The following is a 26687-nucleotide window of genomic DNA, read 5'->3' as shown; positions in this document are numbered from 1 at the left end:
GGGAATGGGCCTTTCAAGAGAAAAGAGGTTGCCCTGAGTCGGCTGCCAGCTCTAGGAGATTAATTGGCCATTTTCTCATGTGCTTTATGGGCAAGATATTTAATATGAGATGAAAAACGGACCATGAGGGAAAGCAGGTATTAGCCTGGTCTCAAGGAGGTGGTAATCCACAGATTTGCTTTTGTTTCAACAGTTTCTAAGCAGTGGAACAATTGCCTACAGTGCCCCAAGTAATTTCTTAGTGCTGAAAACAGTAAGGGCGTTCATGTGTGCTAAGGCGTTCTGGGCTGAAAACAGCAATTTTGAATTTTCGTGGCAGACCCAACTCCTAAGGCGGCTCTGCTCTGTCCTATTAGGTTTGGGTGGTGGTGGCTGAGCGTGTCATGTGGGCCTGCGGCCGGCACCGGCCAGGCTGTCAGGGCTCCACGAAGAGGAGAGAAAACAGAAGCAGCTGGGGTACGGTTCCAGGTCTGGGTAGCTGATGATGATAGCACATTTGTTTTTTCCCCCCCAACCTTTTCAAAATAAGCAGAAAATGATGTGGGTGGAAAGTTCTCCTTATGAGTTCACGGGGACTGCAAACATTCAGCAGCGCCTCTAAATGGGCCTGGTGAAAGCAGAAACCTTGAGAACAGATATCCAGAGTGTCACCCTGACTTTCGGCGGGTCTGGCCCTGGGTGCCTGTGAGATGGGACAGGAAATTCTGTACATACAGTGAATACGCTAGAAGGGGAGGAGACGGCCTTGCGCTTCAGGTTTCCCAAATGCAGTGTGCTGGGGACGGCCTCGCTGACAGTCGGAATCACAGATACATAAATGACGGCAAAGGCAGAAGTAAGCTAGAGTGACAGGGAGCTGCGGGGGAGGGAAAAAGGCACTGTGCCATCAGAGCACATCTGTTTTATAATAAGCAGGTCTATAATTCTCCTGTGAAAGATCATGTTCTGCTATCTTCACTGAGGCTGGAAAATATAAATACTGTATTTCACGAAAGGGAGGAGGAAAGGGGAGATGATCCAATTTGTTTGCCTGTTTGCCAAGTGCTTGAGATTTTCCACCCTTTTTCTTTTGTGTGCGACAGTCTCTATAAAGTGGAGCGGGGTGGGCGCTGGGGGGAGTCAACTTGTTTTTCTAAGAGTAAAATTCACCGTAAGGTGTCTCATGAATGGCGCCCTGGCCGTTTAACAAGTTTTCATGCCGTGGTTCTAGCTACTGTATAATCAGAAAATAAATGCATGCGTGGTGCTGAGCTATTACATTGAAATGTATGGCCTGAGGCCAAAGGAACTGGCATGGGTAGAGAGGCGAAATGCTCACACCCAGCAGTCTGCACAAAAGTGCGTCTGAAATGTCTCATCTCTAAACGGATGGAAGCATCATGAGTTGGGATCCGGAGGGAGCCGGGTGTGGTGGAAAGGAGCAGTGGGGTTAAATGTCCCGTGGACTTTGTGAGCCACTGATTCTCCAGATCCTACTAGCAGTGAAACTACTAAACCATGAAGGCATTGAAGGCATCTGCTCAGTGGAAATATACAGGATCTTCTCATACAGCCTATTGAGAATTGTTTCAATACAAGCTTATTTTTCTGTTCCGGAAAGAGTTAAGGTGGAAGGAATGGGAGCCACGATTTCCAGTGCCATCCTACCTGCCATTTGGGTCACAGTGACTGCTACGCTGGCTCTTAAAAGCGCACTGCAGAGGGAGAACATCCCCCCGCCAAATGCCTAAGCAACTCATTCTATTTCTTATTCCTATATTATCCTAGTACTTTTCATTTCAGTTTACGGTGGCAATCGCATATGTGTATATATAGTTATTTAAATCATATCAGATTTAATTCATTAATTGTATTTGTAGGTTTGGTATTTTCCTAATAGTCTAAAGTTGATATTTTAAAGTTCCAAGTTACTCTGATTTTTCAAGACAATTAAAAAATATGAAAGCAGAAGTAGTTACGTTGACAAATTAAAAGTCAAAATGAGAGGCCAATGAAAAACAATGAAAAATAAAGCACTCATAATGAATAGGTGGGAATCGCCTACACAGGATTCTGTGAAAAGAAATTGCAGACCATCTCTTGGAATGTCCGTACTCTACATCCGACCTCCTGGTCTATAGACTGATGTATTTAACAACAATCCTAGGCAATTTCCTCAGGCCAGCACCATTAAAAAATCATAACTGTCACTCATGAAACTCCTGGAAGACTGGTCTTAAGAGAGCCATGTTTCCAGCCTGGCAAATACCGTGGAGCGTCACATCACTGGGCGGGTGTCGGGATTCGTACCAGCAAACAGACCGACAACATGTAGGTTACTGAGGTCTTTTTTCAAGCAAAACCCTTTCTGAGATTAACTTCAGAACCAGCACCAGCTCCTCTAATAAATTAGGGACACATGCTTTCTGTCAGAGGGAGCTCGCACTCCTGATTTCCAAGCCATTCAGCTCAGCTGAGGTGATCTCTGCCTCTGCGAAGATACCGAGGTGAGAGCCAGGGACACAGGGTCCTGGAAGGATCCAGGAGTCATTGCTGTGTTTTAAAGATTTTCTTATGAAATATGATGATGGGTGCTTGCCTCAGTTACCTCATCCTTTGTGAAGGCTAAAAATAAATAAACAAAAATAACTCGAAGCACTGTTGCTCTGCAGGAAATGCTTTCTCCTGTGTCCTGTGTAATAAATGGCCCTTGAGAGCCGAAAAAAAATGTCTGAACTATGAAGCCTTGTGTGTAAAACACGTTTTGCTTGGGAGCAAGCAGCTGAAATTCATGGCTAAGTATAATTCAGCTATTGGTAATTTTTTGAGCCACAAAGCTCCATGGACCTTTAGGACAACGACTTATACAGAACATACGTACAGGACGTATAGGTATGTGTGTGTGTACATGTATAAATATATATCTACATCTAGCTGAGGGTGAGACGTACTCTTCTTCCAGAGGGGTCTAACTGGCTAGTTAGGAAGCCATTGGGACTGATGGATGGTTGAGAGGTCACTGCCCGGCCTTGGGCTCCCGCTGAGTCAGGTGTTCTGGTAGGACAGCTCAAACATGTTGCAAGCCTCCTCCAGGCTCTCGTCCATGTTCAGCCTCTGCCAGAAAGACTTCTGCTTCATCTGCAGCTCTCGACGGACACACCTTGGGCAGGGGACAGACTTTTCTTTGCATTCAGAGTGGAAAACGGCTCCACAGCTTTCACACCTGCAAAAGTCAACCACGGAGATGATGAGCAAGGTTGAAATGGGCAGGAGCCGGAAGTCCAGTGGCCTCTGTGCAGCTCGGGCCACAACCTTTTATTCCGGCTAGCCCTGCCCCTGGGAAGAGACATGACTCATAGAAATGGGCTCCTCCTTTTTCCAAAATGCTCAAGGTTGAATTTCACTGGAAAAACATACCTTTTTTTTTTTTTCTGATTAGAACTAGCATGGGTGAGGCTTCTGGCTTCTGGGTGGAGGGGAGTCAGCAGTCAGCTAGCAGTTTTGTGACCATGGTGATGACGAACTGAGCTCTAGAAGCTCCGTGTGTTAGCTCCCCCGAGAAAGAAGTGGGGGTAGTGACTGTAGGGTGAAGTGACAGAAAGTGAGTGAAGTACCCTGCCAACTGAAAACACGCCCAGCGCCGGTGACAGCCCCTGCGTTACAGCTGTGAAAATGTGACTCTCCACTTCCGCTAACAAGAGTCAAGTGGTTCCCTGTGACTCCCTGCCTTTGACACCGTGGAGAGGTAAAATGACACATTTTCATTTTCTGAACGATATCCTGTGGTTTGCTGCTCTTCTGAGTTTTTTTAAAAAATTAGGAAGCCCCTCAACCTTCAGAAATCTACTTGCATAACACAAGTAAAGCATGAGAGAGTGGGGAAGAGAATTTTTTTTTAAGAAAAAAACAACACACAGATATTGTAATTTATAGAGAGGAGACATTCCAGGTGGATGACTAGTTTGTTGTTTGGCTCGGTGGAAGCCTGTACAGGAGTCTAAATGGCTGTTTTTACTGCAAAGTCTTTAATAATGAGTAACTGACAAGCACAACTATAGCTGCTCCAGTGGGTGGCTTGCCAGTGTGGATTAAGTTCTCATCCTTCCACACATGAGTGACAACTGACTACAGCCTCATCCCGGGAGCCCAGGGAATTGGGCCCGCATGCTTTGTTCAACCAGCAATGTCGATGGAGGGTCCAGCACTGGACCAGTTTCAAAGATAGCTGTGAAGGAACCAGTCCTCAGGGCTCAGCCTTATCCCTCTTGCCTGGGTGTAGGATGGTCTTTGGGGCGCCATTCCCTGGCCTGCTACTTACTTACCACTCAGGACTCAGAAAATTTGATCAAAGGAGGATCTTCCCATCCACCCTCGTATCCAGGAGAGAAGGTAGTGACTTAGAGGGAGAGGGGCTGTATCTACCAGCTGAGAGATCAAAAGACAGAAGCTTCACTGCATCCAGCAGTCTCTACCCCCAGCTCAGATCTCTGGGCCAAATATAGCATAATAGCGGTTAGGAGAGCAGGCAGAGTGAGATGGCCTGATATCAATCCCACCTTCAAATCACTTTCTGCCTGTACGACTGCTATAGACTGAATTGTGTGCCCCCCAAATTCCTATGTTGAAGCCCTAACCTTCAGTGTCTCTGTATTTGGAGATGGGGTCCTCAGGAAGTAATTTAGATTCAATGAAACCATAAGGGTGAGCCCTGATCTGATAGGATTCCTGTCCTTACAAGAAGAGACAACAGAGAGCTCTCTCTTTCTCTTCCCCTGCGTGTACTCAGAGGAAAGGCTGTGTAAGGACCGAGGCAGGAAGGTGGCCGTGTGCAAGCCAGGAAGAGAGCTCTCGCCAGAAACCAAGCCCTGCTGAACCTTGATCTGGGACTTCCAGCCTCCAGAACTGTGAGAAGTAAATATCTGTTGTTTAAGCCACCCAGTCTGTGGTATTCTGTATGACAGCCTGAGCTAAGACAGTTACTTGAGCAAGTTACTTCACCTCCCTGAGCTTCAATTTCCTTATCTGCTAAGTTGGATTTCCATTAACATGCGCCTGTCTCATCTGGTGTTACGGGGCTTTACACAGTTCCTGGCACCTGGTAAGTGCTTAATAATACAGCCAAGACGGCGCCTTCCAGTGTAAGCAGCTACCTGCTGCCTTTCTGCAAGCCTGCATTTTAGCCTGATTACACTTATGTCACCATGGTGACCTGAGGACACCTTGATCAACCCCCTCATTTCAGAGAGAAGAAAGCTGAAGTTCTAATAGGGCTAGTGGTTGTCTCATGAGGACACAGTGAGTAAAAGACAGAGTTGTGACTAGAACCCAGAATTCCTGGCAGCCCAGCCAAGGCTCGTACTCAGCCCTGGTCATCTGAGTGAGAGCGGGTTACCATGAGGGAAACGCAGGGGTTCAAGTTAGAACCCTGGTGTTCAAATCTCAAATCTTTGAGGGATCTTGGGCGTGGAATTTACGTTCTTGGTGCTCTGGTTTCCTCATTTGGAAAATGCTGCCCACAATGACCTCCTTCCTACTCACTCAATGGGGTCCTGAGACGAAAATGGGTGGATGTATGTGGAAGGGCCGTTCAAATGGCAAGTGCTCTGAGGAACAGGTGAGGGTGACACCACCTCATATGGTGACACTGGTACCTGCCCTTCCTGACTGGAGCTGGCTGGGGTCATCTCTATGATCTCTCTGCCCTCAGCCCCTCCCTCCTTCCCAGAGAGAGTAGGGCCAGGCATGAAGGGCAGACTCAGGTGTCCTAGTGCCTCTCTTGTCTGGCTGGCTCTTCCCCAGTGTCAGTGGCTTTGTCCCCAGCGGGTCACACCTCTGTAACCTCCTACCACTGAAGTGATATGAATGGTAACTTTATCAAATAAATTTCCTCCTTTCTGCCCCCTTTATCCTGCTGACTTAGTGACTTATACACCTAGGGATGTTGCCCTAGGGCAGTAATTGATAAGGAGAGAACCGCTGGGTTCCTTTAGTACCATTCCCTTATCTTTGCTGATTCCCCCTCCCACCCCAGCTGTGAGTGAAGAGGTTGAGTCTTATCAGATATTTCTGGTGCAACAAACACCCATGGGGTGATGGAGGGACCAAGTACACCTGCTCTTTCTAACCAAAGGTCAGTAACGGAAAAAAAAAGGTCTGAGATAAAAAATTAATGATTTCAAAACAGAGCCAAGTCCTATTTTTTCTAACAATTTGTAACCCAGCAGGCATCTTTTGATCTGTATAATGGACAGACTGATCAATGACTTTCCCAAATTCAGAGACTGTATTGTTAATTTCCCCCCGATTTTCTCTTTAAAGGAAAAGAACAAGGGCAGGAAAAGGAAGGAGGAAGAGAAACTGTTTCTCGCATAAGAGTTATGTAGCTCTGTGATATAAATATAATGTGCAGGAAAAATATTTACATTAATTTTGTAAATACGTATGCTCCTCTTTGAGAATAGGACTTTATTAAAAAGAACCTTTCACTTTAAAAGGATTCACTGGCTCCTTAGTGTTTACTGAATTTCCTGACTGTATATAAAATTTAACAAACATAATTTTTAGGAATACATCTATTTATTTATTTATGGCTGCATTGGGTCTTCGTTGCTGCAAACGGGCTTTCTCTACTTGTGGCGAGCCGGGGCTACTCTTCATTGCGGTACACAGACTTCTCATTGTGGTGGCTTCTCTTGTGGCAGAGCATGGGCTCTAGGTGCGCAGGCTTCAGTAGTTATGGCACGCAGGCTTCAGTAGTTGTGGCTCGTGGGCTCTAGAGCACAGGCTCAGTAGTTGTGGTGCACGGGCTTAGTTGCTCCGCGGCATGTGGGATCTTCCCGGACCAGGGCTCAAACCCGTGTCCCCTGCAATGGCAGGTGGATTCTTAACCACTGTGCCACTAGGGAAGCCCTAGGAATACATCTTTTATACAAGGCAAATCTACCAATGTAATCATCTGTGCAGAAAATTGCCACAGATAGTGAAAGAGCAATGTCCCTTTGGCATTCCTCAGTGATAAACCAAACGAAAGCCAGCACCTTCATTTCTGAGTCATCCGGTCAAGCAGTCAGCAGTTTCACTGCTTTTTGGTTGTTGCTGTGCCCCACGGAGAACAAAGACCGAATGGCCTCCCTTCCCAGTGTCATGTCACAGAGGATGCGACTGTAGGGACACATACTTGCTATTGACCAAGGGCCATCCAATGGGTTTTTCCATTTTCTTGACAACATTCGTTACTTAATCCAGGAGTCTCAACCTTGGCACTGCTGATGGTTTGGGGCAGAGAGTCCTTTGCTGTGGGGGGCAGTCCTGAGCACTGCTGGGTGTTTAGCAGCATCCCTGGCCTCTACCCACTGGATGCTAGTGGCAAACCCCGCTCCTCCCTTGTCAATGCCTCCAGACACTGCCAAACGTCCACATGTCCCCTGGGTGGGTGGCTGGGTGGGAGATCTTCCCAGTTGAGAACCACTGACCTAGCCTATCTGAATGAGGCATCACAGGGGGGGTACCCAGGGAGTACGTAAACAGTGCCCTCCCCAGGTGGAATTTGCGAGTGTCACCTGCTGGCTTATGCTAATACCAACCAATAAGGTCCAGCGTAGTGTATTTATTCATATCATTTTCACAAATACATATTTTAATACATCATTTGATTAAAATAGCTGAAACTCACTAGCATTAACCATACTGTGGTTGCTAAAATTAATTTAGGACATCATTTAAGAAGTCAATACCCATGACACAATTCTGTGCATTGACTAGTAACCTTCAACTCTTCATCAGCTCGCTCTGATTTTTCCATTCTCCCCAAAGGCCATCTTGGTGGTTGGCCCTCCATCACATTTATTCGCTCTTTGGCTAAGAACTTCTGAGGTGTTTCTCTGTGGTGTTCTTTGCTTCTTCATACCCTATCTAAGCCAGCTAGAGAACCAAAACCAAATACTTTTGTATTTGCCCCATAAAATAATTTGCTTCTACCTAATTGTGAAGCAGTTAGGTTTTAGCAACTTCTACAATGGAAAAGAGACCAGTAAAGTACCAGCGAGGCCACTTACTGCAGAGGGGAGAGCTCAACTAGAGAGAGGAACCCTTAGTTCTTGGCCCAGTGGCCCTAGCATCACTGGGATCTTGGGGGAAGTTACTTCATCTCTGAACCTCACTCTCCACAGAAGTCAAAGAGAGAGTTGGATTAGATGGTATCTAAGGTTCCTTCCAACCTGCAGATTTTGTGCAGGGGAAAAAAGGCTACTCTGGCTTTTATCCTTCTCTTTCTAAAACTTTCTTGCCCCAAGGTCTGTGGATGAATGACAGGGAATGTAGCTTTGCTGGCCCCTCCTCAGAAAACCTCAAACTGACAAGCTGGGAATGAATGAGATAAGCCTTAAAGTGAAGAGCATCACTTTAAATTTTATTTATTTGCATTGATTAATCAAGCTGTGAAATAGCTTATATGTACTAGTGCATACAGCTCTGATTATCAGGAATTTGGCCAAAAGGAGCTGCCTCTGTCCCTTCAAATAAAATTTCAACTAAACATTAAAGACTCCTTTTTAAGCCTCCTCCCAATCTTCATCAGCATCCCTTTTCCCCAAGAAAAAACCCCAGAATTGTTAAATGTTGTGGGGTTTTAATTTTTTAATTTTTATTGGTGGGGACTGGCTAGAGGCAGTAGTCATTTACCACCCTATATGGAAGTACTTTTGTGTTTTAAACATTGGGACAGCCACACTGGAGTGGACCAGGTGCATATCAGCACTGGATATACCAGAGGATGTGTGAGGAGAAAGGAGTAACTCAAGGTCTGCTTCTACAGAAGCTCTAGGGGGCAATGCCATTAATGATCTGTGTATGCCCTGGCAAACTGGTCCCCTTCCTTGGGACAGGGGCAGCGGAATATCTCCACCATTTGGGGGCCACACAAATCTCATTCTATGTCTTAACAAAGGCATCATCGAACAAGGCTCTATACATTTTATAAACAGTCTTTGACCTAAAACTTAGCTTACTGACCTAGGGCAAATGAAAGAGAAGTCCAGAACCTAGAAATTGAATAGTCAATTGTCAAGAAATCGGACAGACAGGGTGTTCTTTTTATAGCTATCAAACTCAAGAAAACTAACCTGTGAAAAACTAACAGAACCAAATATGTGCGGGGAAAAAGGTTTGCTTCTCAAATACTGTGGCAAAGAAGCAAGAATTCCTGGCTGCAGAGAGTTTCCTGTTCTGAAATGCTAATGACATGAGGCCAATTAGAGACAGGCTGGCGATGGCTTTGTCTGTGCCCTTCCAGATTCTAGCTGCACACAGGGAGGTCACAGGAAGCTGCTAGAGGCCTCTGCCCCAGGTTGAGGTCGCTGAGATGCTTCTGCTCTGTTCATGTTGGGTTCTTCCCCCGCTGCATTTTTATTTTTGGCTCAGGCAATGACCTCAGATATTTCACTAGGACTGAAATTCAGGCTTAGTTTGGTTGGATCTCTGACAAGCAAAAGACAGGCCCACAGAGCAGGGTAGAGCTTTGGCTGATTTCCACTCAGTAGAGCCCACAACGAAAAGGGTGGGGTGCAGAAATAAGTGCAGGTTATCAGGCATGCGAGTGCGGTTTGGTGTATGGCTACTATGTAAGACGCCCCATAGGGTCACCAGATATTATTGGTTTTTCCAAGAAACCATGATGATTATTTAAATCTCTTAGCTAAGGGAGGGAGTTATTGGGGCCTAGTTATTTTAATGTTTTGGGCTGGTGTTTTCTTCTGTTCTTCAGGAAGTGAATGTAAGCAAACAATTTATAATTTGCTTAAATAGGAAATCAGCCAATATCATATATAGCAAATGCCTGCATGTGTGTGTGTGTGTATATGTGCTATGTATGTGCTTACATACGTATATGTATGCTGTTTAGAAGAATGCACAGAACATGTTATTAAATGTTCAAAGGTAAAATGAATTAAATATGATTTAAACACATGATAGAACCTAACAGATTCATCCAGTTGCGGGAAATAGAGCTAAAATAAAGAATTGTTAACACATAATTTCAGTAAGAAACTGATTATGGTTGGTGCTGATGGGTGGGGAGGGTCCAAGATTCACGGCCGCTGCCTGGAGCACCACCTCCAGTCAAGCCTTGTGCCCCTATAGTTTGCCCCAGGAGAAGCAGCTGGGAAAGGGAGGAAGAGCCAAAGGGTCTGGTAACGGATCACAGAACTCTCCCGGCTCCTTGCAGAGCAAGGGCTGGACTGCATTTGGGTCTATCACATTTAGGGTTGTTGACTGTGATTTTTTTTTTCTTTTTTTGGCTGGGGGTAGGGAGGTGGGGATTGAAAAGGTATTCATAACGTTTGACTGGAATTATATGAGACTAGAAAAGATCCAGCTCCTTTGGCTAAATGTCTGGCAGACTGAGGCATGCACGTGCTAATTTGTAAATCTATTCTAGTAGTTCTGCTTTGTAAAATGCACATACAGTAAAATCAAATTAGATATTTAAATTAGGCAATATCTATATGGCCCTTTGCCCCTATTTTTATATAAATTATCCTTATAATAGTTCTCCTATTTGTTTTCCCTTCTTTAAATAAGTCAGTCAGTCAGTAAATAGATAAAAATGAAATGAAATACTAAAATAACTGGTGGCTTATCTGGTCCCAGAACTAGTAAATGGTGATCAACTTGGGACTTGATTCCAGTCTTCTGACTTAAATCTGGCCCTCTGTCCCCAGTTACTAGCCACATGGTCCTTTAAGTTATTCAGTATATCCCCATATACCTGCTAAGACTCAAATCTGGGAAGAACAATTGGTGTGCCCTGCAATGATCTTTTCATTTACATTTTAATCCCTGCAGTTAATTAAGGAAGGTTTTTTTTTCCCCCTGATTGCAGCCCACAAAGCATTTGGCTTTCACAGGTCTTGCCCTTTCAGTTTGTAAACCTCAGCTAATACGTTTGACAAGTGCTTTACTTAAAATCTTGGCTTTGAAATAGAATGTAAACAAGGGTTAATTAATTCATTTGTCAATTTTGCTATCCTGCTGGGGACAATACCTCACCATTATCTTTAGTGCAAATGCTTAATAAACGCTTCTTGCTAATTTGCAGGTGGTGACAGGACTTCTCAGTAATAGTCTATGTATGTAAAATCATAATAGATTTGACCTGAATGAAATAGTTTTTTGGGGATAGGGTAAAACTGGAATTTCTGACACTTCTAAGTTTTTTTTTAAATGGTTCACCTGGCAGGTAATATCATTCTCAACAGACAAATGTCCATCACTTCTTGGGATTACTTCAGGATTTAAAATTTTTCTATAATATCTGGAAAAAGTTAGAATATATTATAATTGTACCCATTAAAGAACCATAAATAAGAGCAATGGCTTTCTGTAAAAATCTCTAAAGTAGTTCAAAACACCTAAGAGTCCAAGAGATGTTTAGAAATGTCTTGCTACGTCTAAGACAAAGGCAGTAAATATAAGAATTTATTAGGCTAATGCAGATTTAAAAGAATTATCTTGGCTTATATATGGACTTATGTTAATTTACCAGCCTACCTTTATAATGTAAAACTGAAAAATTTAACTGTCAAGTTTTTGAAGTAAACCTCTTTAAAAGAAATAATAATTTATAACGATGGTATCTAAGACTCTTGAATGGGATTTACTTGTATTTAACATATTCCATTTCAGTTCCTCAAAGCACTAAGACACTTAATGGAACACAAAAGAAACTGTCAAGCACGGGTACATTAGAAAAATGCAGAAAAGTTCAGAAGGTAAATCTAATTTTATAAACAGCATGATTAGTTGCTTAGGAATAAGTTAGTGATGTAAATTTAAAAGGAGAAAGGCATTCAAAGTGTTTTGGCATTAATTTACACTCTTCCCCTATTTGTCTCTTCTCACCAATACATTCTCTACAAGACAGTATTACATCATTTTCTAATACTCAGTGTGTTCTGGGCCAATGGTTCTAAAAGTATGGTCCGTGAACTAGCCAAACCAGCATCGCCAGAGAATTTGTTGGAAATGCAAATTATTGGGTTCCATGCCAGACTTACTGAATCATAAACTACAGAGTGGGGCTTGTCAATCTATGTTTTAACAAGCCCTCCGGGGAATTCTGATGAATAAGAAAACTTTGAAAACCAATGCTCTAGGCCAATCATTTCCAAAGACAGCTGGGCGGTCTAATATATTAGACAGGGCTGTTCTAAACACTTAGAACAAAAACACGGACTTTGCAAAGCGAAATAGGAAGTGATATTAATTACTGTTTTTACATAGGGCTTTATATTTATATCTATTAATATTTTCCCATAGCTGATATGTAAGAATCTCATTTTATTTTGCTTTCCTTAATTAAAATATGGAGTTGTTCTTGTATTTATTGGCCATTTGCATGTTTTTTCTGTATATTGGTTTGTGACCTTTGCCCATTTTCTAATGACTTATAGATTTTTTTATATTTAGGAAATTAATACTTTGTCACATGTGGAAAATATCTCTCCAAGTTTCCTGTTTACACTTGCCTTTATCTAAAAAATTTTAGGCATTTAACATTTTAAAGATGTATTTAAAAGCATTTTGCTTTCATGACTTCTGGGTTTGTGTCAAGCTTAGAGAGACCTTCCCCACTTCAAGATGACAAAAATATTCACCCATCCTTTCTTCTAGTACTTTATGGGTTTTGTTTTGTTTCTTTTTTTTTACATTAAAATATTTGATCCAGTTGGAATTTATCTTGATGTAAGATGTATGGTAAAATCCAGCATTATTTTTCTTTCTCCAAATGGCTATTTGATTCCCAGTTCCTTTTATGGAATGATCCATTTTTGTTTCACTAATTTGCTGTGCTACCTTTATTGTGTGCTAAATTCCCATATTACCTGGGTTTATTTCCATACTTTCTGAAATCCTATTTCACTGATCTATTTTCCTATGCCAACACTATACTGTTTTATAACACATTTGTATATCCGGTAAAAACAGTCTCCCTTCAAGTAAACAACTTTAGAGTTTATAACCCTAAAGAGTTATAACATTCTATGTTGAATATATTAGCAAAGTTTACTGCTGCCCATCTTTATGTTAAAGAATTTGAAATGTAAATAATCCACCAATTAATTAAATTTATATTATAGTTTTATTTCTTAAGTTTATTTAAAAAGAGATGCACCTAGGGCTTCCCTGGTGGCGCAGTGGTTGAGAGTCCGCCTGCCGATGCAGGGGACACGGGTTCGTGCCCTGGTCCGGGAAGATCCCACATGCCGCGGGGCAGCTGGGCCCGTGAGCCATGGCCGCTGAGCCTGCACGTCCGGAGCCTGTGCTCCACAATGGGAGAGGCCGCAACAGTGAGAGGCCCGCGTACCGCACACAAAAAAAAAAAAAAAAAAAAGAGATGCACCTGTATAAGTATCTCAGGTGGTCAAGGACCAATCCTGACTTTAGACATCTGACTTTTTGAACATCTCAGTTTTTTTTTTTTCATCTTTATATAATGTCAAGGGTATTGTTTGACTTTTGGTGGGTTAAACTAACAGACTGTTTACATGTTTATAAAATTAGGAAACACTGTTTAATTGTTCAATAATATATAAATTTTTAGTAGTTAAAATTATCCTAATGTGCTTGAACCAAGCATGTATTGGAAAAATAATGCAATAATGCTTAAAACCTGGTACTATCAACATATAGTAACACTGAATGAGGGAAAAAGGCAAGAACAACAATGCCTGTTTTAGCAGCCCCTTTGATTCAGTGAGAACATTATTTGGAACTTTTGCTTCCACTCTGCATATTAGTAAAAGCTGGATGGAACTGATAATCACAGTAATAAAAAGTTATGAATAGTTATGCTATGTACACAAGCAATAAATAGACACGTAAGACACCTGAAAGTCACTAAAAATTTTATTTCTTTCAACACTGCGCTGTGTATATTCATAAGACAGGACTAGGGTGGAAAAGGCTAGGTGGTAGTATATCTGCAAAGGAAACTCTCAAAGGGAGCAATGTGCTCACTCAGTGGGGGAAGCCAGTGGTCACTCACTGATTAGCAATGTGCTTGCTAACTAATAAATAAGGCTTTTCTCTTTCATTGCCTCTGGGAGGTGGCTTGGGCAAGCTGTCTAGAACCCTCAGTGAGAAAAACTGAGGTGAGAAACTTTTGTGGGGTTAGGCCCAGAGAAGGGTTAAGGACTGCTCTTAGGTACTTTCTAAGTATTAAGGTTCCCCTGATTAGGTCTCTCTCTTTTAAACAGTGGACCTTACGTACCTCTCAGGAAAGCTGAAAGCAGAGGAAGGGGAAAGTCACCGTTCGTGCTTTGCTGCTTTGACATTCACATCACTTGTCCCTAAAGCCCTGAATTGGTGCCTATTTCTGACACTGCAGGAGAACCATGCCCCCCCTCAGTTTACCTCAGGTCTCACTCTCCCACCCTAATTCCATCCTTCCTCCCCTTCCTTGCCCCCCACCTTGTCTTCCCTACTGCCAAGGAAAATTTGCTTGTTTCTTCATCCTCAATTCTGAAATTTTTCTTTCCAATCATTAATGTAAGCTGCTTTCCCACCTAAGTCTTTTAATTTAAATTTCCTTTCTCCTCACCATCTCTTTCTAGAAAACAAGTGTTAACTCCCCTCGTAAAGAAGAGCTTTAAGATACTTCAACCTCCCCGCTCTCAAGGCTGAACAACTAGATCTTTTAGTTTAAGTTATATCAGTCCAAGTTAGTGGCTTCTAACGTTTCCAATGCAGTCTTTAAACCAGCCACTGATTCATTATTTGCAAGCAAGTCTACTATATTATTGGTTCTATAAAAGGCAATTCCCACATTTCTGTTTTTCACATGAATTACCTCTTTTAATGCTCTCTTGCCCTGTTCTCTCACCCAAAGGTTACAAACTGCTTTCCATTAATTTAATTTTGGTGAGAACACCCATCGCCACTGCCAACCATCACCAGAAGTAAGTGAAACTAGTTGAGGGTATGTAGTCGTCTTTTATGCTCCTAGGATGCTCTGTGCATCCCTCAAATTTTAGGCTAGTGCTCTGACAACAGGGTGAGGCAGAAAGGGTACCGCACTGGGGTGTGACAGCCTGAATCTCCAGCTAGCTATGGGTGTGGTGTGGTGGGGGACACTGGCTTCCATGGGGGGGTGGAGGGGGTGGGGAAAGGGTGTGTGTTGCAGGACGTGGGAGTGATGGGCAAACGACTGCTGAGCTTCCCACGTTCTACGCTCTGTTATACTTCATTCCAAATATAATAGCAACTTTTGTATAGAGTGTAAACGGCTATGAACTGTGCCTTTATCTCTATTTTAAGTACTCTGAAAGAATCGGGAACCAAACAGATGATTATTAATGGTAGCTATAGAGGGCACAGGCAGGTATTTCCTGATGCGGCATTGAGCGGTTTAATATTCAGAATACTGAAGGGGTTTAATAAAGACACGGTAACGCACATTAGATGCTGAAATAAAAACAAAATGATGACTTAAACAGGTTACTATCTGTGCTCCTGTAATTAGTTGGATGAAAAAGTCTCAAAATATCATAAACATATACTGACAAAACCAAGATACTGTTGTACCTCTTGTAATTCTAAAGCACAGAAACAGTTCATTTCAGAACATATTGCTCAGTCTGAAAAGTCAACATTTTTTGTATGGAAAGGTAAATATTCCTTCTCTTCCCTATTGTGTATTCAGGTTACTTATTTACAGTTCCATGGGGAAGGAAAAAGCTCACACTAAGAAATGACCTAAAAGATGTTTTGAAAATTAAGTTATCCGGGTAGCTTAGCAAAGCTCAAATTTTTGACAGTAAAGTCTCCATTGGGCCAATAAAACACATCTGTCCCTAATATACAATAGAATGTTAGCTATCACTCTATAAAGTCAGGTCTCTTGGTGATGTCTACATTTAAACAGACAATTTCCCTGAAATTAGTTTAAAAGCTATTTAAAATAAAAGAAAATACGTTGATAAGTACAGATTTGAAAAACTAAAGTAAACCATCCATTCATGAATTATTTATTGAGCATTCACTATGTGCTGTTCTAGATGTAGAGGATGGAGCAGTGAGCAAAATAGAAAAAGTCCATTTCCTCATGGATCTTACATTGTTTCAGAATGGTGGACTGAATCAATTTGAAATTATATCTTAATCCCTTTGGGTGAAATGTATCCAAAAAATCAGTCAACTTCACTGAAAACGTTATGACAAACCATCAAACAGACTAATACAAAATGCTAAGCAATGGAGATGAAGTAAAGCTCTTACAAGCTCCTACTTCTTTGGTCAATAAGAGCTTAAAACAGTGTCATACGCCTGATGTGTAGATGGTGGGGCAGCTTGTTAAAGATCACACAGCCATTTAGTGGCAGAGTTAGGAATGACATCTAGACTTTCGTCTTCCCAGTCCAGTGATCTTTCTGTGGACTAGCTTGCCTTTACTTATGGATCTTGATAATTTTAGAGCCAATTAAGTTTTTTTTTCCTGTAAAAGTACCCATCAGTGGAAGTGTATAGATTAAATACAACTATTTTCCTGGTTCTAATATGGTGTGATAAAAAGACTGGATATAAAATTATGTATTTCATACAATCTCAATTTTATTAAAAAACATATATGCATACATATGTATGGAGAATTTTCCTCTTTATACTTTTATGTACTTTATTTAATTTTATTTTTTATTTATTTTTTTACTTTCATATATTTCTAACACTTTCTATAATGAACATCAATTTAGTTTATAATTGGAAGGTTAAAACAAGAGTTAAATAAGTTCTCCCCCTCCAAACCACAAAAAATTAGGTTGTCTGAAACGCTTAGAGATAAAATGATTATCATAATATTAGCCAGACACCTAAGTAGAAACTTGGTAAGAAATGTGTCTGGGGGAGACAACAGCCATCTATTCAAGTGACCAAATGGCTTCAAAAACCAACGTTGGCCTCACCAGCTAGGACTGTGTTTATAAATGCACAGAATTTGTCAAGCTGCTTAATGGCAAAAAGGGTCGGGTCAGCCCTGAGGATTTCACAAAAGTTTTGTCTGTGTTAGCAGACGTTCTGAAACATTTTGACATGTGAATATAGGAGTCACCAGGCCAAGGTAAAATGTTATTTACCAAGTGACTCTTTGACCAAAGTTTAAAAGCCAAATAAACTAGCATTGTGCTTGAGTTTTTATCAAGGGGAACCTTCACTGACTCAATAAATACATTTAAGAGCAGGCAGTCATGTAGCCTAAGGAGAGCAGAATTCCATCTTGTAAGTCACCCCCTGCTTCTGCCACTCATGAAATCTGTGCGCTCTCTGGGTTTCAGTTTTTCTACGCTAAACATGTCTAAATGGTCTCCACAGGCCCTTCCGACTTTGTTAGTTTTGATTCTAGAACAGAGGCAGGAGTCTTGTCCTGCACCATCAGAGTTAGAGAACCATGGAGAAAGTTCCTCGATATGCTCCTGTTCAACCCGGGGTGGGGGGAGAGAACACTAAGCAGATGGGAACTACTGGTTCCTCAACAAACACACCTATGAAGAGGAGTCCAAATTCCCTCTGGCTGCTGGGAGGATCCCACACCTCATTACAATACTTGCTGAGTGGCTGCTTCCCAAGAAAAGCCACAGAAAGGAAATATCATTAAAAAAGCGTATATGTGTTGAGGGAAGCTGTTCCCTCCCTAAAGCCCAACCTCGCCAAGGCTGTTGTTCTCTATTGTGGAACAGGATGTAACAGGACTGCCAATCACAGCCCACAAGCCTGCTAATTAGGTGCACCGACAGTGTTTGTTTTGGAACCATTTACCAACAGAGGAATGTGTCAGGATGATTAGTGAAAAAAGGGTATGTAATGTATGTGTATTCGAGTCCAGATGAGGGCATAATCCAGGTATTCAGTCTGTTTGTGCAAGGACTCACAGAAATGAAGCCTGAGCAAATAGGAAGCCACAAGGAAAGATCAGCTTCTGGGCAGTGCTTCTCTCTCCTCCTTTTCTGGATCTTTCTTCTACTCCCCCAACTCCCACCAAAAAAGTCCTGCCTAAACATGAAACTCTCTTTCAAAAAATGACAAACTATTGTATAACTGGCTGCCCAGAAAAATGGAAAAGCCTTTGTAAGGCTGCTGGCAAATCTGGGGTTTAATGATTTTCTAGGCACAGAAGTGGCAACCTTAGGCAAAGCCGTCGCCACATTTACCTTCCATGAACAAATCAAAGGAAACTAGGGCAATGGAAAACACAGCTCTTAATGGACGGCTCACGTTGTGCTGAGAATTGTGCATCTCAGCATCTTCTGTGTGAAGAAGTAATTCTATCCTTCATAATACGGCTGGGTTTTTTTTCTCTTTTTAAACAAACCTTTTTAAGGTTTGACTACAATTAGTTATTTGAAGCTTCATGTGTACATGAAGCTTAAAGAAGGGCAGAGGTGCCAAGACAAAGCACAAAGTCCATGCCCCAACAAGTTCAGGTCCTCAGGGGCAGGGTGGTATGAATAGCAATGAGATGCAAAATGACAAAGGCCAATTCCAGAGGTCAAGGTGTTGGGAGGAGTCTCCATGCTCTTCAGTACAAGCTAGACATTTCTGGAGTTTGGCCAAGATGGATGAAAGCGATGGGGCTTGAACTGAGTTCTTTGGGAGACCTTTTTTTCTGTAAGCTAACCTGACAAAATAGATTTTAAAAGTGAAAAACAGGATAAGCCCTCTTAGAAACTCACTTGCTATGGACTTTTCCATGAGGCCAGTGTTCGTTCTCAATAGACAGATATAGGAAATGTTCTGTGAACGTGTGCAGACTGGATGTGGTGTCAGAGTATGTTAACTCAACTGGTAAGAGTTTGATGTTGATAAATTCAAGGTCCTGTGTGCAACTGTGATTTCTTGGAGAGGAGGAAGTAGTTGACTATTACATACAAAAGGAAAACTACCAAGTAATGCTCAGTCTGCTTCTCCAAACCCCCAGAGCTTTAAAAAAACATGTAACCCTTTTAGAAGAGTAACCACTGAGCTGCAGATGCCCTAACACAGGAAGAACATGTGCTCAGGGATGCCTTCCTAGGACAAGTGCTCGTTGACCTCCATAGGCCAACACTCATGCCAGAGAAATATTTGAAACGACAGGTCAGTTGCTTCAACCTTACATATAAATCTGTAGTGTTACTTCAGACTTTTACCATGCTCCTCTATCCTCACAAGTACTTTTTTCCTAGATTTATTGAGATATAATTAACTTATAACATTGCATTAGTTTTAGGCATACAGCATGATGATTTGATATATGTACATGTTGCAAAATGATCACCACAGTAAGTTTAGCTAACATCCATCACCTCACAGTCACAAAAGTTTTTTTTTCTTGTGATGAGAACTTTTAAGCTATAGTCTCTTAGCAACTTTCAAATATATGATACAGTATTATTATCTGTACCTTTTTGACCCCCTTCACCCATTTTGCCCCTTCCACACCCCCTTGCCTCTGGCAACTGCTAATCTGTTCTCTGTATCTATGAGTTTGGTTCTTTTTAGATTCCCCATATAGGTGAAATCATATAATATCTGTTTTCCCTGTCTGATTTGTTTCATTTAGTGCAAGTATTTTAAGTTCTCTTAACCAGTTTTTTAAAAAAGCATTGTCAGTGTTCTTAATGAATGCACATAATATATTTGGGAGAGTTAAACCAAATAGCAAATAGTTATGGAATGCCTACTATACGAAACACACCAAATTCAGTATTAATATATAATCATCTTATAGCACTCCCACATCTAAATACAGCCCCGAATGGGAGCAGGGTCATAAAGTCTTGAAGTGCAGTGTTTTCCATACTGGAAAACCTGTGGGGATGGCTTGTATATGACCTGAAAAAATCAACAAGGCTGAATGGATCAGACACAAAGGATGGAACTGATTTATGATAGCTGGTATGTTTTGCAAGTCCCATGTTAAACGCATGCTGAGTGTTTTTAAGATGAAGTATTTATGTACTTGTGATCTGGAAACATTTCAAGATTCAGGACTGGCATCTTCACAGAAATGTGTGAAGCAGGATGGTCTCCTTAGTAGCATTATGTCCTTAATAACAAAAGAAGACCAGAGATATGTAGAGATGTTGGAAAGAAAGCTGGATAGGAGGTAATTTTAGGATTTTAAAAAAACCCCAAAAAACTAAGTCCTGGGTCATTCTGTGGATTTATGTGACGTTTTTCCTTTTATATTGATTGTTTTCACTTAATTCTTAGGGCAGTATCAGTCTAATCTTCTGATTTGTAATTCTGAAAATTTAGAGCCCTTATTTCTGATTCTCAGAATCAGAAATCAGGGCATGTTTTGTCATTCCTATTTCCTTAGGATGTGGAATTGGACACTTGTTTTAACAGAATGTTCCTCTCTCCTAGGGCTGAGCTTTCCTTTTAGTCCTCTAAAGGGTAAATGCTGGATTAGGCTTAAGTAAAGCAGTTTTGTGATTCTGGACCTTCCTATTGTATTTAAAATCTTGCAATTTGGATTTCAGTGTTTTCCTACTTAAAGGAGAGAGGTAGGTACTTAATCTGGAGTTTGCCTTCATAAACCTGATTAAGGTGGGTCCTTAGCTGCACAGGTACCCCTCGCGGGCCTGGCCTGCCTGGGCTGCTCAGAGGTGGGAGCCCTGCTGTGCTCCCCTTTCCCACTCCCCCTCACAACAGCCCCTCGGCCACCGCACGAAAGAAAAGCAGAGCTTTCCCCTCCCCAATTTAACTCTGGCTCACTGCTCCAAGTATAAAAACTTCCAGGTTGGCAAATAAAGGGAAAATTGTAAATAACAATTTTGGGGGAGGCTTCTTTTATTCATTTATTTATTTATGGCTGCATTGGGTCTTCGTTGCTGTGCAGGGGCTTTCTCTAGTTGCGGCGAGCGGGGGCTACTCTTCATTGTGGTGCGTGGGCTTCTCATTGCGGTAGCTTCTCTTGTTGTGGAACACGGGCTCTAAGCGCGTGGGCTTCAGTAGCTGTGGCTCGCGGGCTCTAGAGCGCAGGCTCAGTAGTTGTGGCGCACGGGCTTAGTTGCTCCACGGCATGTGGGATCTTCCCGGACCAGGGATCGAACCCGTGTCCCCTGCATTGGCAGGCGGAATCTTATCTAATGCGCCCCCAGGGAAGTCCGGGGGGAGGCTTCTTTAATAGCAGAGGTACATACAATTTTCAAATTTCTTTCAGGGGGTATGCTGCAAAAACAGTTTGAAGACTACAGGTACAAAAAAACCCCAGCGATGTATAATGAAAAAAGCATAGGTTTTGGAGTCAGATATATTTGGGTTCAAGTTTTGGCTTTATCTTTTGGGCCAAGTTAATTGCCTCCTCTGAACCTGGGTTTCCTCATTATTAAAATAGAGGTAATAATACTCCCTCAGATGACTGGCATAAGAATTAAATGATGAGATATGTAAACTGCTGGCACCAGTACTAGTAAATATTAGTGTCATTTTCCTACAATCCCAGAACATTCTCTATGTCTGCCAGAGATGGTGTTCTAAAAATTAATACTAGGGCTATGTTTCTAAATTATACATTCATGAAGTTTCCTCCTGCATAACAATTCATTTAATAAGGAAAAGAAAGTCTCAAGAGTTGACCAATGTTTGATATGTAGTCATAATCAAATAAGCATGTTAAAACCGAGTGTATTCTAATATAGAAGTGCATAAATCGGTGCTTTAGAGCTCAACATGGAGCTCTATCATATGTTTAGAAATTGTGGAACGTCTTTCTACCCACAATATACGTCATTCCCCTTCTTGGAGCCCCAGGTCCACTCCCTCTACTGTGGCTCCTCCCACATGTTAACACAACTGCCTACTGGCTTGCCTGTCTCTTACTAGAGACTCTCAACTATTTGCGAGCAAGGAGCATGCCGGGTTCACTGTGTGTCTCTAGAACCCAGCCCAGTGCACAAACATAATATGTTCAATGAATCATTTATTGAAAGAAAGAATAGTTCTAATGCTTGTGGAATGTTCTTTACTGAATTGTAATTATGCTATTCACATGATATTTGGATCTGAAAGGACATTAAATATAGTTCGGAGGGTGCAGAGGTGCTGAATTTAGCAAGATGGTCAAGGATGTGGTAACAAATTCACTAAATACTAAATTTCTAGGATTTTCATATACAGAGTTTTAAAACGTATTTTATTATGGAAAATTTCAAACATATTCAGAAGTAGAGAGGATAGTATAATAAACCCAACAATTATCTATCTCTTTCACCTATATTAATCACCTTTCTCCCACCATCAGATTATTCTGAAGTAAATCCAATGCATCATTACTTCATCCATAAAGATTTCAATTATGCATAGATTTAAAAATTTATCCCACAATTCAAATTTACTTTTATTTACCCACATTTATTTATTCAGTACATCTTTATAGATATGTTTTAAATCTGCAACTCTATTTCTGATTAAAGTTTTCCTTCAGTAAATCTTTTATTAGTGTTTCTTTTTGTTCTTTTCCATTGATGTGTACAAGCCACTCCCAGTGTTTAACTGGAAACTGAACACGATGGGAAAGCGCAACAGGCTCCTGGAAAGTATTATCCACCTGGAATTCCAGGAAGGCAGGTCAGAGCTCCTTCGAATTCAGACATTTGTGCAAGCTTGGAGAACTGCATCTGACCAAGGGAGAAACAGAGCATTCTAACTAGCTATGTATTCTTTCCTACTGGGTAAAGGCCCTATGAGCCCATTGATGTGCTAATGTGGTCGTTTTGCTTGTGAGAATCCAGCACCTCTGATCATGACCACAGATATCTTACAGGAGGGATCTTTTCCTTCTGAATGTGACTTAGAATCGCATGGGGAGTCTTTGAAGATACAGATTCTGGGGATTTAAAGAAGCCAAGTCTCACAGGAGATTCTGATGTGCAGTGAGAGGGGAGTACCTCTGTCCCTGCAAGGGACAAGTCCTGGGACTGAGGCTTTAAAAATGTGTGCATCCCAGCACCCTGATCTTGGTTTCTAATATTCTCTATTAAAAGGAACCAGGGCTCCTTGGAGAAACGGCTGCTTCTAGGATTAGGGCAGGAATTATATAAGATGAGCCTGGAGCATCTGACAGTGCCAGAAAGTAAGGAAATGCTCAAAACCAAAAACCCCATAATCATTGGGATATGCCAAAGGGACACAGAAGCCAACTGAAAGAGTTATTAAATGGCTAAAACCAGAACAGTTTGAGTAACAAAATAAAGTGGTATTGGATTATAACCCAAAGTATAAAATAACTATGCATGAGTCCATATTGACATGAGTAAATAATTGAAGAAATAAATGGGGAAGAAACAAATCTCTTATGCAGAAGAATTCCAAATAATTTTGTACATACTGCACTCACAAAGGGATGGGGTATAACTCCCCACTGCTTAAGTGTAGGCTGAACATACTGACTTCCTTCCAGAAGGAAAGTATGGAAGGGGGATGGAGTGGGTGGCGGAAAGAAGAGTAACTTTAAAGTGGAGACACTTGACACAAAGACTACAGTGATCAGTCTTCATAGTACATACCCATGATATGATATGATGAAAATGACACTGCTGCTGTATTCTTCCTCCCAGACCCACAGAACCCAGTGTAATCATACGAAAAACAACACGTATATCCCAATAGAGGGATTCTACAAAATACCTGACCAGTACCCCTCAAAACTGTCAAAGTCATAAAAACAAAGCCTGAGAAACTGTCACCACCAAGGAGCCTAGGGTGATGTGACAATTAAATGTAAGGTGATATTCTGGAACAGAAAAGGACACCAGGTAAAAACTAAGGAAACTGGAAAAAAAACTATGGACTTTGGCTAATAATAATGTATCAATATTGGTTCATGAATTGTAACAAATGTACCATACTAACATAACTGGGTGTGAGGTATAAAGGAACTCTCTGTACTATCTTTGTGATTTTTCTGTAAATATAAAATCGTTCTAATAAAGTTTATGAAAATTTTTCAGCCTTGATCTTTGAGTCAAATGTTCAGCTAAATGAATTGTTTTATTTTAATAGATTTTAATTTTTAGGACAGTTTTAGATTTACAGAAAAATTGAGTAGATAGTACAGAGTTCCTGTATTAGTACCGTCTCTCCCTGAGTTTTCCGTATTATCAACATCTTGCATTAGTGTGGTATGTCAGTTACAATTAATGAACCAATATTGACATATTATTAACTGAAGTCTGCAGTTTAAATAAAGGTTCATTCTGTGTTGTACAGCTCTGTGAGTTTTGACAAATGTATGATGTCATGTGTGCCCTATCACAGAATCATATAGAATAATCTCACTGCCCTAAAAATTTCCTGTGCTTCACCTATTTGTCCCTCCCTACCCCCTCTCAAACCCCTGGTAATCAGTGATTTTCTTACCATCTGTATAGTTTTGCCTTTTTCAGAACATCACAGATTTGGAATCATATAGTACGTAGCCTTTTCAGATTGGCTTCTTTCACTCAATTATAGGCATTTAAGTTTCCTCCATGTCCTTTTGTGGCATAATAGCTCATTTCTTTTATCCCTGGATAACACTGCACTGTATGCCTATACCACAGTTCATTTATCCATCCACCTATTAAAGGACAACTTGGTTGTTTCCAGATTTGGGTGATTAGGAATAAAGCTGCTATAAATACCCATGTGCAGGTTTTTATGTGAATGTAAAGGTATAAACTCATCTGTTACTTGAAGGTATATTGGGTTTTTTAAAAAAGTTTTTACTTTATTCTATTTTTAACACAGCAGGTTCTTATTAGTTATCTACTTTATACATATTAGTGTATATATCTCAGCCCAATCTCCCAATTCATCCCAACACCCGCTTCCCCGCCCTGGCCCCCTGCTTTCCCCCCTTAGTGTCCATACGTTTGTTCTCTACATCTGTGTCTATTTCTCCCTTGCAAACTGGTTCATCTGTACCATTTTTCTAGATTCCACATATATGTGTTAATACACGATATTTGTTTTTCACTTTCTGACTTACTTCACTCTGTATGACAGTCTCTAGGTCCATCCACGTCTCTACAAATGACCCAATTTCATTCCTTTTTATGGCTGAGTAATATTCCATTGTATATATGTACCACATCTTCTTTATCCATTCATCTGTCGATGGGGATTTAGGTTGCTTCCGTGACCTGGCTATTGTAAATACTACTTCAATGAACATTGGCGGGCATGTGTCTTTTTGAATTATGTTTTTCTCTGGGTATATGCCCAGTAGTGGGATTCCTGGGTCATATGGTAATTCTATTTTTAGTTTTTTAAGGAACCTCCATACTGTTCTCCATAGTGGCTGTATCAATTTACATTCTCACTAACAGTGCAGGAGGGTTTTTCTTCACATCCTTTTCTTCTTCTTTCTTCCCTTTTCTTCACATCCTCTCCAGCATTTCTTATTTGTAGATTTTCTGATGATGCCCATTCTGACCAGTGTGAGGTGATACCTCACTAGAGTTTTGATTTGCATTTCTCTAATAATTAGTGAGGTTGAGCAGCTTTTTATATGCCTCTTGGCCACCTGTATGACTTCTTTGGAAAAATGTCAATTTAGGTCTTCTACCCATATTTGGATTGGGTTGTTTGTTTTCTTAATACTGAGCTGTATGAACTATTTATATATTTTGGAGATTAATCCTTTGTCTTTTGATTTGTTTGCAAATATTTTCTCCCATTCTGAGGGTTGTCTTTTCATCTTCTTTATGGTTACCTTTGCTGTGCAAAACCTTTTGAATTTCATTAGGCCCCATTTGTTTATTTTGGTTTTTATTTCCATTATTCTAGGAGGTGGGTCAAAAAAAATCTTGCTGTCATTTATGTCAAAGAGTGTTCTTCCTCTGTTTTCCACTAAGAGTTTTATAGTGTCTGGTCTTACATTTAGGTCTTTAATCCATTTTGAGTTTATTTTTGTGTATGGTGTTAGGGAGTGTTCTAATTTCATTCTTTTACATGTAGCTGTCCAGTTTTCCCAGCACCACTTATTGAAGAGACTGTCTTTTCTCCATTGTATATCCTTGACTCCTCTGTCATAGACTAGTTGACCATAGGTGCGTGGGTTTATCTCTGGGCTTTCTATCCTGTTCCATTGATCTATATTTCTGTTTTTGTGCCAGTACCATATTGTCTTGATTACTGTAGCTTTGTAGTATAGTCTGAAGTCAGGGAGTCTGATTCCTCCAGCTCTGTTTTTTCCCCTCAAGATTGCTTTGGCTATTCGGAGTCTTTTGTGTCTCCATACAAATTAAAATTTTTTTTTTCTAGTTCTGTAAAGAATGCCATTGGTAATTTGATACGGATTGCACTGAACCTGTAGATTGATTTGGGTAGTATAGTCATTTTCACAATATTGATTCTTCCAATCCAAGAAAATGGTATATCTCTCCATCTGTTTGTATCATCTGTAATTTCTTTCATCCGTGTCTTGTAGTTTTCTGAGTACAGGTCTTTTACCTCCTTAGGTAGGTTTATTCCTAGGTATTTTATTCTTTTTGTTGCAATGGTGAATGGGACTGTTTCCTTAATTTCTCTTTCTGATCTTTTGTTCTTAGTGTATAGGAATGCAAGAGATTTCTGAGCATTAATTTTGTACCCTGCAGCTTTACCAAATTCATTGATTAGCTCTGGTAGTTTTCTGGTGGTATCTTTAGGATGACCTATGTATAGTATCACATCATCTGCAAACAGTG

At 41.0% G+C, this 26687-nt stretch overlaps 1 protein-coding gene across 4 annotated transcripts in view; it reads right to left on the bottom strand.

Moving 5' to 3' along the window:
• Positions 1 to 1829: 1829 nt before the first annotated feature.
• The window catches only part of PLEKHM3 (pleckstrin homology domain containing M3), a 183636-nt gene continuing 158778 nt past the window's right edge, over positions 1830 to 26687 (bottom strand). For 3 of the 4 annotated variants that reach the window (XM_027122803.1, XM_027122817.1, XM_027122812.1), the window contains exon 8: positions 1830 to 3202. In XM_027122803.1, coding sequence (XP_026978604.1) covers positions 3025 to 3202 — 178 coding nt within the window. In that variant the 3' untranslated portion in view covers positions 1830 to 3024. The remainder of the gene's footprint in view (positions 3203 to 26687) is intronic. The other variant, XM_027122832.1, reaches the window with a different exon arrangement.

Source organism: Aethalodelphis obliquidens, unplaced genomic scaffold, assembly GCF_003676395.1.
Source record: "Aethalodelphis obliquidens isolate GAN/ISIS:26980383/991018 unplaced genomic scaffold, ASM367639v1 scaffold2, whole genome shotgun sequence".
Taxonomy (NCBI): Eukaryota; Metazoa; Chordata; class Mammalia; order Artiodactyla; family Delphinidae; genus Aethalodelphis; species Aethalodelphis obliquidens.
The sequence above is the reverse complement of the archived record's forward strand: the minus strand, read 5'-3'. Positions and strand labels throughout refer to the sequence as shown.